Source organism: Cydia strobilella, chromosome 1 (genome assembly GCF_947568885.1).
Source record: "Cydia strobilella chromosome 1, ilCydStro3.1, whole genome shotgun sequence".
Taxonomy (NCBI): Eukaryota; Metazoa; Arthropoda; class Insecta; order Lepidoptera; family Tortricidae; genus Cydia; species Cydia strobilella.
In genome coordinates, this window is record NC_086041.1 from 2,754,548 (window position 1) to 2,768,247 (window position 13,700).

At 38.7% G+C, this 13,700-nt stretch overlaps 1 protein-coding gene across 1 annotated transcript in view; it reads left to right on the forward strand.

Annotated features, from left to right (window-relative positions):
• The window catches only part of LOC134748114 (hemicentin-2-like), a 179,757-nt gene that overhangs the window by 124,972 nt on the left and 41,085 nt on the right, over positions 1-13,700 (forward strand). Inside the window, exons 4-5 of the mRNA XM_063682816.1 lie at positions 4,928-5,136; positions 6,341-6,451. Of these exons, the coding sequence (XP_063538886.1) occupies positions 4,928-5,136; positions 6,341-6,451 (320 nt within the window). The remainder of the gene's footprint in view (positions 1-4,927; positions 5,137-6,340; positions 6,452-13,700) is intronic.

Consider the following 13,700-nt stretch of genomic DNA (forward strand, 5'->3'; position numbering starts at 1 on the left):
CAAGTCACAAAAAGACTTATCTCCATATTAATTTCATATCGACATACGATCTTGTTGAATTTAGGTGGTTGCTCTTGTTGCACAGACGTCATCCGTTGAGCAATGGAATAGTAATTGACACGTGAAAATCGTTGCAAACGGGTATTGGGAATCTTGACAGACTAATGAACAGTGCCCTTACCATGAGTTTATGTCACACAAACTTAGCCGCCGCCATACAATCGGAGTTACGCTCTCAATAAGCAACATTCTGTAATAACACGAAACACATGAACTTTCAAGTAACATATATTTTAGTGTTTGTGTGTGACCACGAAATGACATGTTTGTATACTTCTTTCTTATTTTGTAAGTAACTGGTTGGCGGCTAGGATAACAAAAGCAGATAACAGTATTGTAATAATACAATGCCATTGTTAGTTCAGGTAAGTGAATGAGCTCAGTTGAAATGATTTAAACTATATAAGCATCAATGTTAAGTGCGGTATATGAACAAGCGTTTTATATGAGCGTAGGCGAGTGTAAGCTCGTAAAAACCAAATGTAGGGAAATGGAACGCGCGTGTAAGCGTTTCGGCGTTACCGAAACGACCGTATATTCTTCTTCTTCTTCCCTTATCCCACGTTATGTGGGGTCGGCACAACATGTTTTTCTCTTCCATTCTCCTCTATCTTTCGTCACCTCAGCACTCACTCCTTTCTTTCTCATATCCTTCACACAATTCATCCATCGTTTTTTGGGTCTACCATTCGCTCTCCGTCCATCAACATTCATCCCTAACATTATTTTGCCTATATAGCATTTATCCCTCCTCATCACATGCCCATACCACGCTAACCTACTACTTTACCGAAACGACCGTATATGCGCAGAAAAAGACGCTAATCTGAAATCTCTCTTAGTCTGTCTCTTTAGAAATATTTTGGTGTAACCGTGACAGCGTGGTTCCAGGAAAAGTTGACAAGGAACCGTATATCGTTGCTATACTTACTCAACCTCATATCTGCAACATTCATTTGATGGAAATGTCGCTTTTCTTTCATTCGGAATACGGGTGTTTTTGTCATCAAATGAGTGTTGCAGATACGAGGTTGAGTAAGTATAGCGGCGATATGGCACAGTACACTAGCATTTTTTTCCTTTCCATCATCGAACTGAGATTCTGTCAAAGACAGTCTGCTGCTGATTGGTGAGGTATTCCATTCTCGCTTTGTGTGGTAGGGCACAGGACAGCGGATGTCATTCCAGATCTAGAGCAGAGCCCAACTGGGGAGGTACCTCCACCTTACAGAAAACCGCAGCCAAATAACACTAGACCCTACTAATAGTGTTGTGTTCCTGCCGGTGAGTAAGGTTGCCAGAGCTCGAGGGAGAGGAGTGTTAGGGTCGGCAACGCGCATGTAACTTCTCTGGAGTTGCAGGCGTACATAGGCTATGGAGACTGCTTAACATCAGGCGGGCCGTATGCTTGTTTGCCACCGACGTAGTATTAAAAAAAAGGCAGAGTGGAGCCTACCTATTCAGTGTGTAACACTATAACTTAATGTATACTCATGGTAAGGGTACAGTATGGGTACTCGTTGCAAATAGGTATTGGGAATCTTGACTAATGAACAGCTTTGAGGCAACCGAATGTGATGTGATGCGGATGATGTGAATTAACGATATTTAGATTCTAATTTGTCCCTAGCGTTTCAGATAAATTGGAACATACATGATCTTATCTACATAACTACCTATAGCTTCTGCCCTTGTCTTCGTCTGCGTGGGATGATGATTGATAAACTCTATCCTATGTCCTTCCTCGGGCCTCAAACGGTTCAGCAGTTTAAGCGTGAAGAAGTAACAGACAAACAGCCAGACTGAATTACTTTTGCATTTGTAATATTAGTAGGGATTTTAATAACAAAACTTTCGTGAGACACAGATATTAAATATAATAATAACGGGTCACTCACGTATTTTAAGTCGAAAAACGCTCGACATGTTTCACTCCGTACCGAGGAGTGTCATCAGGAGCTTGCGTTGACGGTGACGGATCGGCGCAGACTGAGGGCCGCAGCCCTGCGAGCAACATGTCGAGCGTTTTTCGACTTAAAATACGTGAGTGACCCGTTATTAATATATTTAGTAGGGATTGTCGAAGAATACTTTAAGTAAATTTAGTACCGTACGTAACTATGGCTACTTTAACACACAAATTAAGTAAACACAAACGCGAGACAACTTAAACTTGTTAAGTTAATGTTTTAAGAAAAACTTTTCACATCATTACAAAATAAGATGCGAGTTAAAACAAGGCAGTAATCAAAGTGTACTTGAAAATGAGGAAATTCGAGACATTCTGTGTAACTGGCTTAAACCCACGGCGTAGTCACAGAGAATAGAACTAAACAGAGTTTCAAATTCAATCAACTTTGCTGTCAGGTTTCACTACTTACTTTTTTTTTGTGACGACTGGTCTGGCCTGGTGGGTAGTGACCCTGCCTGTGAAGCCGATGGTCCTGAGTTCGAATCCCGGTAAGGGCATTTATTTGTGTGATGAGCACAGATATTTGTTCCCGAGTCTTGGGTGTTTTCTATGTATTTATGTATTTGTATATTATATATATCGTTGTCTGAGTACCCGCAACACAAGCCTTCTTGAGCTTACTGTGGGACTTAGTCAATCTGTGTAAAAATGTCCTATAATATTTATTTATTATTTAATTTGGCTGTATTTTTTTAATACGGAGTCTGTGTTTCCGCATGAGTACAATTTGGGGCTGTTCAAGGCAAGAGTTAATAGGTATCTCATAGGTAAGCGTGCTCCACCGTAGACTACATCATCACTTACCATCAGGTGGGATCGTGGTCAAACGCCTGCCTATACATCATTTAAAAAAAGGTGGACTACGTCGGAAACAAATGCCTCAAACCTCACTAGTTATTTTAAACGTCAAACTGCTATAAAATTATGACGTATAAATAACACCGGCACTACGCGTGCTGTCAAAATCTCTGCAGACTTTTCTTGGTATTATATAACTGTATTTGAATAGAATAGACTAGAATAGAATAGAATAGAAATAATTTATTCGTTAGCACACACAAATAGAAAGTTATACAGAACAGAGAAACATAAATAAAAGAAAAAGTGCCACGAAATGGTCTCACCTCAGCATGTTGCTGGCGACTTCCAGCGCTGATCTTCCGGTGAGACCATCCGGTGAAACAATCACGACAGGTAACAAGAAAAACAACAAAATTAATATATAATATAACATACAAAAGACAGAGACAAGTTAAAAATACTTATTACAATAGACACTATTATTACGTACAGCTGTTATATCCGGCCGAACTCAGCTTGGCCGTACATTATGCCTAAGATTATAACTAGCGCCATGCGGCAGATACGCAAACTAAACTAAAATGACAGCTAAGACAAGTCGATTTTATCAGAACATCTAAATTTGACTGCTTAAGTGCTTACAGACAGTTGCAAGAGGGCGAGAACAAAGTTTTTTAAAGTAATGTGCCATGGCAATGCAGAGGGAACGTTATCTACGTGGTAAGTCAAAGCAAAAAACTACAGGCAGCTCGTATCGTGTAAGCAGGTTTCTTGGCTAAGTTGGTGGTTAAGCATGTACTGTTTAAGCTTCGTTTTAAAACTATAAATACTTTGCAGGTTCCTCATTGGCGGCGGCACGTTATTCCAACATTTTGTGGCCGTATAGCGATAGCGATTTGCATATATTTATACGTGAAACCATATAAATGATCTGATTCTGATTCTGATAGTAGCTTCCGCATTTGTAATAAAATCAAAAAGTATCTAAATACGATATTTAAAGTCGTTTAGTCATTTTAAGTTTTTATAAAGTCGGAATCTTAATTCATAAGGAGTATTTGTAGCTGTTCCTCTGGTTAGTTAAATTATCTGTGGTGTCGCTACGCTCGTAGACGCTCTACGTAGACACTACGGCGCTACGAGGCTCAGTTTCAAATGATAATGACTATATGACTACACGATAATATATGTGCGAAACAAACACCCTGTATTTAATTACTCTACAGTAATGAGGAGTCGTGGGACATTCAACTTAATTAAAATGTAATGGAGAGTTGGAGACTCAATAGGGTATTTGACTGTACTTAAAACAAAATATTATACACCATGCATGAAATAAAGCACCAGAAGATTAATAGAAAAACGTAGACAGCAGTTATTTTTACAGACAATTTCTATTTTAAAACTCGTATAAAACTATAAAGAGTAGGTAATTTGATTGTGACGTCACATGCTAGTATTTCATATAAATTCCATAGTAGCAATATCGTTTCGACAGTTTCGGTGAAGGAAAACATCGTGAGGAAACCGGACTAATAAGACCGATAAGGCTTAGTTTACCCTCTGGGTTGGAAGTTCAGATGGCAGTCGCTTTCGTAAAAACTAGTACCTACGCCAATTCTTGGGATTAGTTGCCAAGCGGACCCCAGGCTCCTATGAGCTGTGGCAAAATGTTGGGTCAACGCGAGGAAGATGATATGATGTCTAGGTTTACGAGAAAATATGATGAGTGAAGTTTCATAAGTTCCTTTAAAATAAAGGAAGGAAATTAAGTTAGAGTTTTGAATGATTCACGGTTAGTTTCACTAGACTTATATTGACCGGGATATAGACCGTGATTACCTTTTGTATTATTTTTTTGTCGAAATATCGGGAGCTCACAAATAATACAAAAGGTAATCACGGTCTATATCCCGGTCAATATAAGTCTAGGGAATTAAGTTTTATTTTGTTTCATGTTATAACGTTCAATAAATATTTTTACAAACATAACTTGGTGCAGTCAATAGTACATGAGATTATCTATAAAGGAATCAAAAATAACTGGTAATTGTTATTGAAAAACAACATCTTATTTCCCCTTTTTGTCCCCAGTTTCGACGTCCGCGGCCGCAGTTTCAACAAGGCCCTCCACTGGTCCGACCCGCTGGCGTTCGGTCGCCGGGCCTACTTCGTGACCATGTCTCGACCAGCATCATTAGTCGTCGACACAGTGCAGCTGGACGACGAGGGTGTATATCGGTGTCGAGTCGACTTTAAGAACTCGCCGACGAGGAACTTTCAGATACGACTCACTGTCGTTGGTAAGTCCGTATCTTAGCGCTTTAATAGAAGGTCCGCTTAGAAGAATTAGATAGGAAATAGATACAGATATAGAATACCTGACTCTTAATTGGCACAGCTGAGTAAAAGATACAACTTAAGGAAAAAAATCATTGATTAGTGATAGATGCAGACAACAGGTGGACTTAACGTTAAAAAGCATCTCTTTAAAACATCCAACGGTTGCCGGTTAGTTAAAACAGATAATTTAATCAATCAGAATCAGAGAATTAATTAATGCACGTTCTGGATTTTACCAAAGCGAATGTCATTGGATCTTCCAACCCATACGGGAATTAAGGCTATATTGAGATAAATCTTGTTACATCACGATGTTTTTCTCCTCCAAAGAGTAAACAGGTAAATATCGTATGGTATGTCTTACAAAAGTTCCAAGTTTCAACAAGGCCCTACACTGGTCCGACCCGTTGGCGTTCGGTCGCCGGGCCTACTTCGTGACTATGTCTCGACCAGCATCATTAGTCGTCGACACAGTGCAGCTGGACGACGAGGGTGTATATCGGTGTCGAGTCGACTTTAAGAACTCGCCGACGAGGAACTTTCAGATACGACTCACTGTCGTTGGTAAGTCCGTATCTTAGCGCTTTAATAGAAGGTCCGCTTAGAAGAATTAGATAGGAAATAGATACAGATATAGAATACCTGACTCTTTATTGGCACAGCTTAGTAAAAGATACAACTTAGGAAAAAAATCAGTGATTAACGATAAATGGTGGTCTTAACGTTAAAGAAAATCTCTTTCAAACATCAAACAACATCATTTGTGACTTTTGTAACGCTTTAAGGCAACGGGTCCCGTACATACATTTGATCCTCAAAACAAACCTGATCGACTGATACCATTAATAAACAAGTGCAAGTCGGACCAGCGCACGAAGGGTTCCGTACTATTACGCAAAAAACGGCAAAAAATCACATTCGTTGCATGTGAGCCCCACTTAAATATTTATATTATTCCGTTTTAAGTATTTGTTGTTATAGCGGCAACTGAAATACATCATCTGTGAAAATTTCAACTGTCTAGCTATCACGGTTTATGAGATACAGCCTGGTGATAGACGGACAGACAGACAGACAGCGGAGCCTTAGTAATATTAGGGTCCCGTTTTTACCCTTTGGGTACGGAACCCTAAAAAATGTCAAATGTTGTTTCTGTTGTTTCAGTGCCCCCACATAAGCTGTTGCTGTACGACGAGCAGGGCCGCGACGTCGCCGGTGTGGTCGGGCCTTTAGAAGAGGGCGGCAACTTCACGCTTCTCTGCGAGCTTAGAGGGGGTGAGTAACATATATCGAAATAGCTAAATAATCCAAAGACATCAAATTAGTTCGTGTAGCTACCGGTGGTGCTAGTTGCATATGCAGCTGTAATGTTCAGCCAAGGTATGGTTGGACCGGACCGATACAGTGTTGAGTTCGGTGCTTGTTTTATATAAATAATTTTAATTTCATTTAGTCGTTAAGGGGGCCACTGACTATCAGTTCGCCGGACGATACAGGCCTGTCGGTTAGAACAAAAATTTGACAGTTCCGAACAACTGACAGGCCGATATCGTCCGGCGGACTGATAGTCAGTAAATAAATAAATAATAATAAATAAATATTATAGCACATTCTTACACAGATTGACTAAGTCCCACGGTAAGCCTAAGGAGGCTTGTGTTATGGGTACTCAGGCAACGATATATATAATATATAAATACTTAAGTACATAGAAAACACCCATGACTCAGGAACAAATAACTGTGCTCATCACACAAATAAATGCCCTTACCGGGATTCGAACCCAGGACCATCGGCTTCACAGGCAGGGTCACTACCCACTAGGCCAAACCGGTCGTCAAAAGGCCCCAAGTCAGTGGGCCCCTTTATATTGTATCTTCTTGATGTTGTAACTTTTATTTATTTTTTCTTATTTAACTGTGTTCATGTCATGTTATTTTATGTCTTTTTCCTTCTTGTCTGTTGTCTTCCGTGATTTTTCTCACTTGATGGTCTCATCGGAAGATCAGCGCTGGAAGCCACCAGCAACATGCTGAGATGAGGCCATTTCGTGGCACTTTAATCTTATTCTATGTTATTTTTTTATTATGTAATGTTTGTTTGTGCTTACGAATAAAATTTTATTCTATGCTATTCTATTCTATATGACGCGCGCGGCTACAGCCCAATATCAGCCTTCGTGCAAAAGCTGAGAACAAGGTTCATACAGGTCCGCGGTCTGGGGCCCGTTTATCAAAAGCTTGTAGCTTATAATACAAGTGGAAGTCCCTTTCTAACAAAAGCTGTCAAAAAGGGACTTCCACTATTACAAGCTAATACAAGCTTTTGATAAACGGGCCCCTGCAGTCATCACGTGTTTTTGATCTTTTCCCTTCCGACCGACCGGGAAATTTTATGAAAAAAAGGAAACGGAACCGTCTCATGCCTGAGGGCCTACCGTGAACACCTAAGCTCGTAAATTGCGGGTATCTTTCTCTGTCACCCTAATTATGTCATAATTGAAGTAGAATGAGAAAGATGCCCGCAATTTGCGAAGGTCTTCGTGGTAGGTACTGGTAGGCCCTCTGATCGCTAAGTGCACCCGAGCCAGTTAGCGGACGCCCTTAAAAAAGTTGTTTATTCGGTAAATATTCGGCAGTGCGAACCGAACTATTCGGCCGAATACGAACATTGAAAAATATGCCGAATACCGATTAATTACCGAATATTCTGCCAATCTCTACGTCAAACATTTGCTAGAGATACGGTGTCAAAAGTGACATTATTGGTTGAAGAAACGTCACTTTTGACACTGATATCCGATCCATATCGTATCTTTAGCAAATTTTTTACGTATCAAAGTTCGAATCGGGCCGTTACCAGCAGTATGTAAATAGTTCCAAACTCTTCGTCCTTGTGAAATAACTTATATCCATTTCATACTAAACAGTCAAACAATTAACATAACTAATTACTTGAGAGTGCTTTAACAGCAAAACAAACACTTTAGTTCTATCTCCTTCTATTAAACAATGAAAGTGACACGGTGCCTTACCGAAATTAATTTCAGAAACTCTTGCGCAAAAGCAAAATGATTTAAGTCTCTTTAAGTGGAGGTGGAAAGCCAGGAAAACAACGGTTATTAGAAGAGGCCAAAAGATACGGCGCGGACACGGACGGAGATAGGACCATCGCGTCGCGCGGAATAAAAAGGATATATATATATTTTTTATAAACTGAAATAGATATCACACACTAAAGAAAAAGTGACCAACTCCACCAGTGGCCGAGGCGTCGAACCCGCGTCTTCAGCTTACGCGGCTAACGTCCCGACCACTAGACCACCCGGCCACCGGTGGACTTGGTCACTTTTTCTTTAGTGTTTCGTTGCGTTAGCTTAGCTCCCTCTTAAGAGCGATGGTCGATAGGTCGTTTTAGAATTGGTATGAAAGCACAATGAAGTGAAGTTAGCGCTAAGTCAAATATGCAGCTTTATTGTTGGAAGTTACTGCACGAAACTATTTGCTATTTACTATTTTAGCTTGTGTCGAAATTCGTGTATTGACAAAGGAATTCAGTACAACACGGACTTTCGCTGTTCTAAGGGAAGTTTTTCCCACTCACAAACAACTTTGGCCTTCTGTTTCTTTGGCCAGTCGCTGTTCACTATCAGTCGCTAGTCACTTTTTCTTTAGTGTATCGTTGCGTTAGCTTAGCTCCCTCTTAAGAGCGATGGTCGATAGGTCGTTTTAGAATTGGTATGAAAGCACAATGAAGTGAAGTTAGCGCTAAGTCAAATATGCAGCTTTATTGTTGGAAGTTACTGCGAAACTATTTGCTATTACTATTTTAGCTTGTGTCGAAATTCGTGTATTGACAAAGGAATTTAGTACAACACGGACTTTCGCTGTTCTAAGGGAAGTTTTCCCACGCACAAACAACTTTGGCCTTCTGTTTCTTTGGCCAGTCGCTAGTCACTTTTTTATTAGTGTATCGTTGCGTTAGCTTAGCTCCCTCTTAAGAGCGATGGTCGATAGGTCGTTATAGAATTGGTATGAACGCACAATGAAGTGAAGTTAGCGCTAAGTCAAATATGCAGCTTTATTGTTGGACGTTACTGCACGAAACTATTTGCTATTACTATTTTAGCTTGTGTCGAAATTCGTGTATTGACAAAGGAATTCAGTACAATACGTACTTTCGCTGTGCTAAGGGAAGTTTTCCCACGCACAAACAACTTTGGCCTTCTATTTCTTTGGCCAGTCGCTGTTCACTATCAGTCGCTAGTCACTATGTCGACCAAACTGTGGCCACTAAAAAAAATGTTACTTTGGCGAATTTTATCACCTTTTCATTTCCCAGATAATCACAAACAATAATCAATAGTTTAGATCGCTATCCAACTCGCATTCTCTAGAAACTTCCTGCCTCGCACAGCTAAACTGTGTGGAATGAACTGTCGCGTGCGGTATTTCCGGACCGATATGACCTTCAAACCTTCAAGAAAACAGCGTACTCCCATCTTAAAGGCCGGCAACGCACTTACAACCCCTCTGGTGTTGCGGGTGTCCATGGGCGGCGGTAATCGCTTACCATCAGGTGATCCGTCTGCTCGTTTGCCTCCTATTTCATAAAAAAAAAAACTTTTACCAAATTCACGTTTTTAATGGTTTCATATGGGCGAAACATCATTTACGTACGTCAACCAATTTGATTCATAGGCCCACTATACAACCATGTCATAATGAATTTGTGTATCGGGAACTCATAAATAATACAAAAGGTAATCACGGTCTATATCCCGGTCAATATAAGTCTAGTGAAACTAACCGTGAATCATTCAAAACTCTAATGTCATGATGAATCAATTTGTTTATCTTGTATATATCTGACGTAATTTTTATCGAGTAGTTAAAGCGACCTAGGATAGTGGCCTAGGAATCAAATGAGGGCTAACGCGTATGAATTCGCCGCTAGGGGCGCTAGTGTAGATGGTGGTCTTTTCCATAGTTCGTATGCAAGTATGGTGAAAACCATAAAATGTTTAAATGTTAAATTGCATTGTAAAGTCGCTCCTTTTTTTTGCAAAATCAACACTTCTACTCGTACCTCAATTCGGAATTCGGGATACGAGTATAATGCTCAAATCAAACCCCATCCGTCAGCCCGACAGGCGCACAAAGGCACACTCTGTCGGCAAATAACCGGCAAACTATTAGCGTTACAAATTACGTTTGTGTATGGACCATTTTTCTCGCTGACAGCTTCTTCCACTGTTCTTCCTTTGATATTATAAATGTGAAAGTTTGTTTGGATATTTGGCTGTTTGCTGCTCTAATTTGGTACCTACACATATAATATAAATTCTGAAATAACAAAATATGGACTAACTTTCTCGTTGACATCTTATTACTATATTTTTTTTAATAATACATTGGTATGCAAAATCTTGCGACTTGCAATCCGGAAGTCGCGGGTTCAAATCCCGACTCGTACCAATGAGTTTTTCGGAACTTATGTACGAAACATCATTTGATATTTACCAGTCGCTTTTCGGTGAAGGAAAACATCGTGAGGAACCCGGACTAATCCCAATAAGGCCTAGTTTACCCTCTGGGTTGAAAGGTCAGATGGCAGTCGCTTTCGTAAAAAGTGCCTATGCCAATTCTTGGGATTAGTTGCCAAGCGGACCCCAGGCTCCCATGAGCCGTGGCAAAATGCCGAGACAACGCGAGGAAGATGATGATGAATACATTTATTGGTATGCAAAATATAATTACTAATGATCTAATTACTTATATAGAAAACGTATGTAGAACTCATAAGAATGTAAGAGGAAGATTCTGGAGGCTTAATCGATTAAATCTTGATCGTTCCAACACCTTGATCTCTATTTGATATATTAATAAATAATAAATAATGACTACAGCGCTCGTAAAATATATATCGATTTGAGAGTCCCCGGCAACCTCGGCCGAATTTCACCTCCATACAAACGGAGTTTCGTTCTCATTTTAAAACTACGTGTTGGTATATAATGAAAATTTGCACATACAATAACATGGGGTATATCTAGACCGGAAATTAGTTTATATAGCTCCAGTTTATAAAACAAACGATATAGAGAAAAAAAAGTTTTGTATGAAAAACTTAAATTCGCTGTATTTTTTTAACTATGGTATCTGAAGCTACATAAAATATTTACAGAACTAGATATACCTTATCCTATTGTAAGTACAAAGTATTAGAGCAATCTAGCTAGTCGTTTTAAAATGAGAGCGTAACTACGTTTGTATGGAGAACCGAGCTTACCGGGGACTCTTAATATGACTATGAACTTGATACGACTCACAGTGCCATTTCGTGTCATATTCATATCATATAAAGTAGAACCATATAAATTAAATTGACTGTTTGTGCCAAAATAAAGAGAAAAAAAAAAGTTAGGATATTTTTTCTTCGAATAGGCCTTAAGGTCTATATAAGCCGCATATTCAGCTTATTTACGGCACCAGAGATGATCCGTCAGCATTAAGTTAAATTGTTTAATGGTGCGGGCTAGGTTCCATACTTTTTCATTTGTGGCGTTGTCGCTCCTTTCAAAGATATTATTTGGGTGTGGTCTCAGTTCAAGCGGCATAAAAAACATTTTCACTGTACAATTCATAATTGAATCAGAAGTAAATTGAAATACATAATCATTACATGCCATAAACAATGGACGCTCGAATCAGTGGAACATTTTAGCTGCAATTTAATTAATAGAAGGCAGAAGCAGTAATATCGGCAAATAAAAAAAACCTGCATTATTATTTGCTGATAAATACCTACTTTCCTGTCATAAACGATGGGCGCTCGAATCAGCGGAACATATTTTAGCTCCAATTTAATTAATAGAAGGCAGAAGCAGTAATATCGGCAAATAAAAAAAAACCTGCATTTTAATTTGCTGATCAATACCTACTTTCCTGTCATAAACGATGGGCGCTCGAATCAGCGGAACATATTTTAGCCGCAATTTAGTTGATAGAAACCTACATTTTAATTTGCTGATAAATACCTACTTTTTATGATAATCGCGACATTAAATTAAGGTATGAAATACTTGATGATAATATAGACAGTAAATTTACAAAATTCTTTACAAAATTAATCTGTAAAGAACCATCTGTACCAAGCAGAATCTTCTGCAAGCGATGCAATTTTTCCACTTTTAAATTGATTCTAAGCTTCATAATATGGTTCTTTACAGTCAAGTGGCCAATCTACAAAAAATTACAGTGACAAAAAACAACAAAGGCAAATAAACGCACATAAGAGAGGTACAATTTCAGCGAGAGGCAGATTTACTATAGTAGACAGGCCAGACCCTTTAATCATAACAGTTATTATAGTGCGACATGAAATAGCAGAAAATTAATGAGGGCGCCACTTCCTACGTAACTGTCACATTTTTGACGTAATTTTTTTTTTATACTACGTCGGTGGCAAACAAGCATACGGCCCGCCTGATGTTAGGCAGTCTCCGTAGCCTATGTACGCCTGCAACTCCAGAGGAGTTACATGCGCGTTGCCGACCCTAACACTCCTCTCCCTCGAGCTCTGGCAACCTTACTCACCGGCAGGAACACAACACTATTAGTAGGGTCTAGTGTTATTTGGCTGCGGTTTTTTGTAAGGTGGAGGTAAAATGCTTAGGTATCCATGGCAACAATTTAGTATGGAATTTTTTTAGTTTCGTTTTATTATATTTCTATAATTTTATGTCGCACTATAATTACTAAATACTATTTTCAAATACTACTACTACTAACCAACCCTTCAGAACAATAGCCCGCTAAATGGTGTTTGTTTGCATGTCAAATAGAGGCCTCACCCTCTGCTGTCACGGGGACCGAAGAAAGTAGGAAATTCATTTTCGCTGCCACCTTTTATTCATTTAATCCAGCTTATACATGCAGTATATTATATTTCTTGTATATTATCAAAGATAGATATAACTCTATTATTTAACTAGCGACGCGCCCCGGCCTCGCATGGGTAGTTCAACTAATTTACACAAAACCTTTACAAATTTTACATATAAACTTTCCTCTTGAATCACTCTATCTATTTAAAAAATCCGCATCAAAATCCGTTGCGTAGTTATAAAGATTTCATAGGGACATACGGACGGACAGACAGCGGAAAGCGGCTTTATTTTACTTTAATTTACTTTACTATATAGTGATAAAGTAAACACTAATCTGCCATTTTGAACTCGTATTTTTGGATAAATTAAGAAATAGCAAGAGAAAATTTATTTAAGTTAAAATTTTATGTAATTTTTTTTTTATTTAATATTATTTTTTTATTAATTATATTATATATAACTTTTTCAGTAATAAATTTATTTATATTTTATTTATTTTTTGAGGGGAGATTAATTCCCACATTATTATTTATTATTGAATCGTCACTTGTAGGGGATATGAAACACGTACGTGTATTTAATTTTTTGTTAACGATAAAATTCCTTTTAATTTAACTAATCTGAGTCACAATT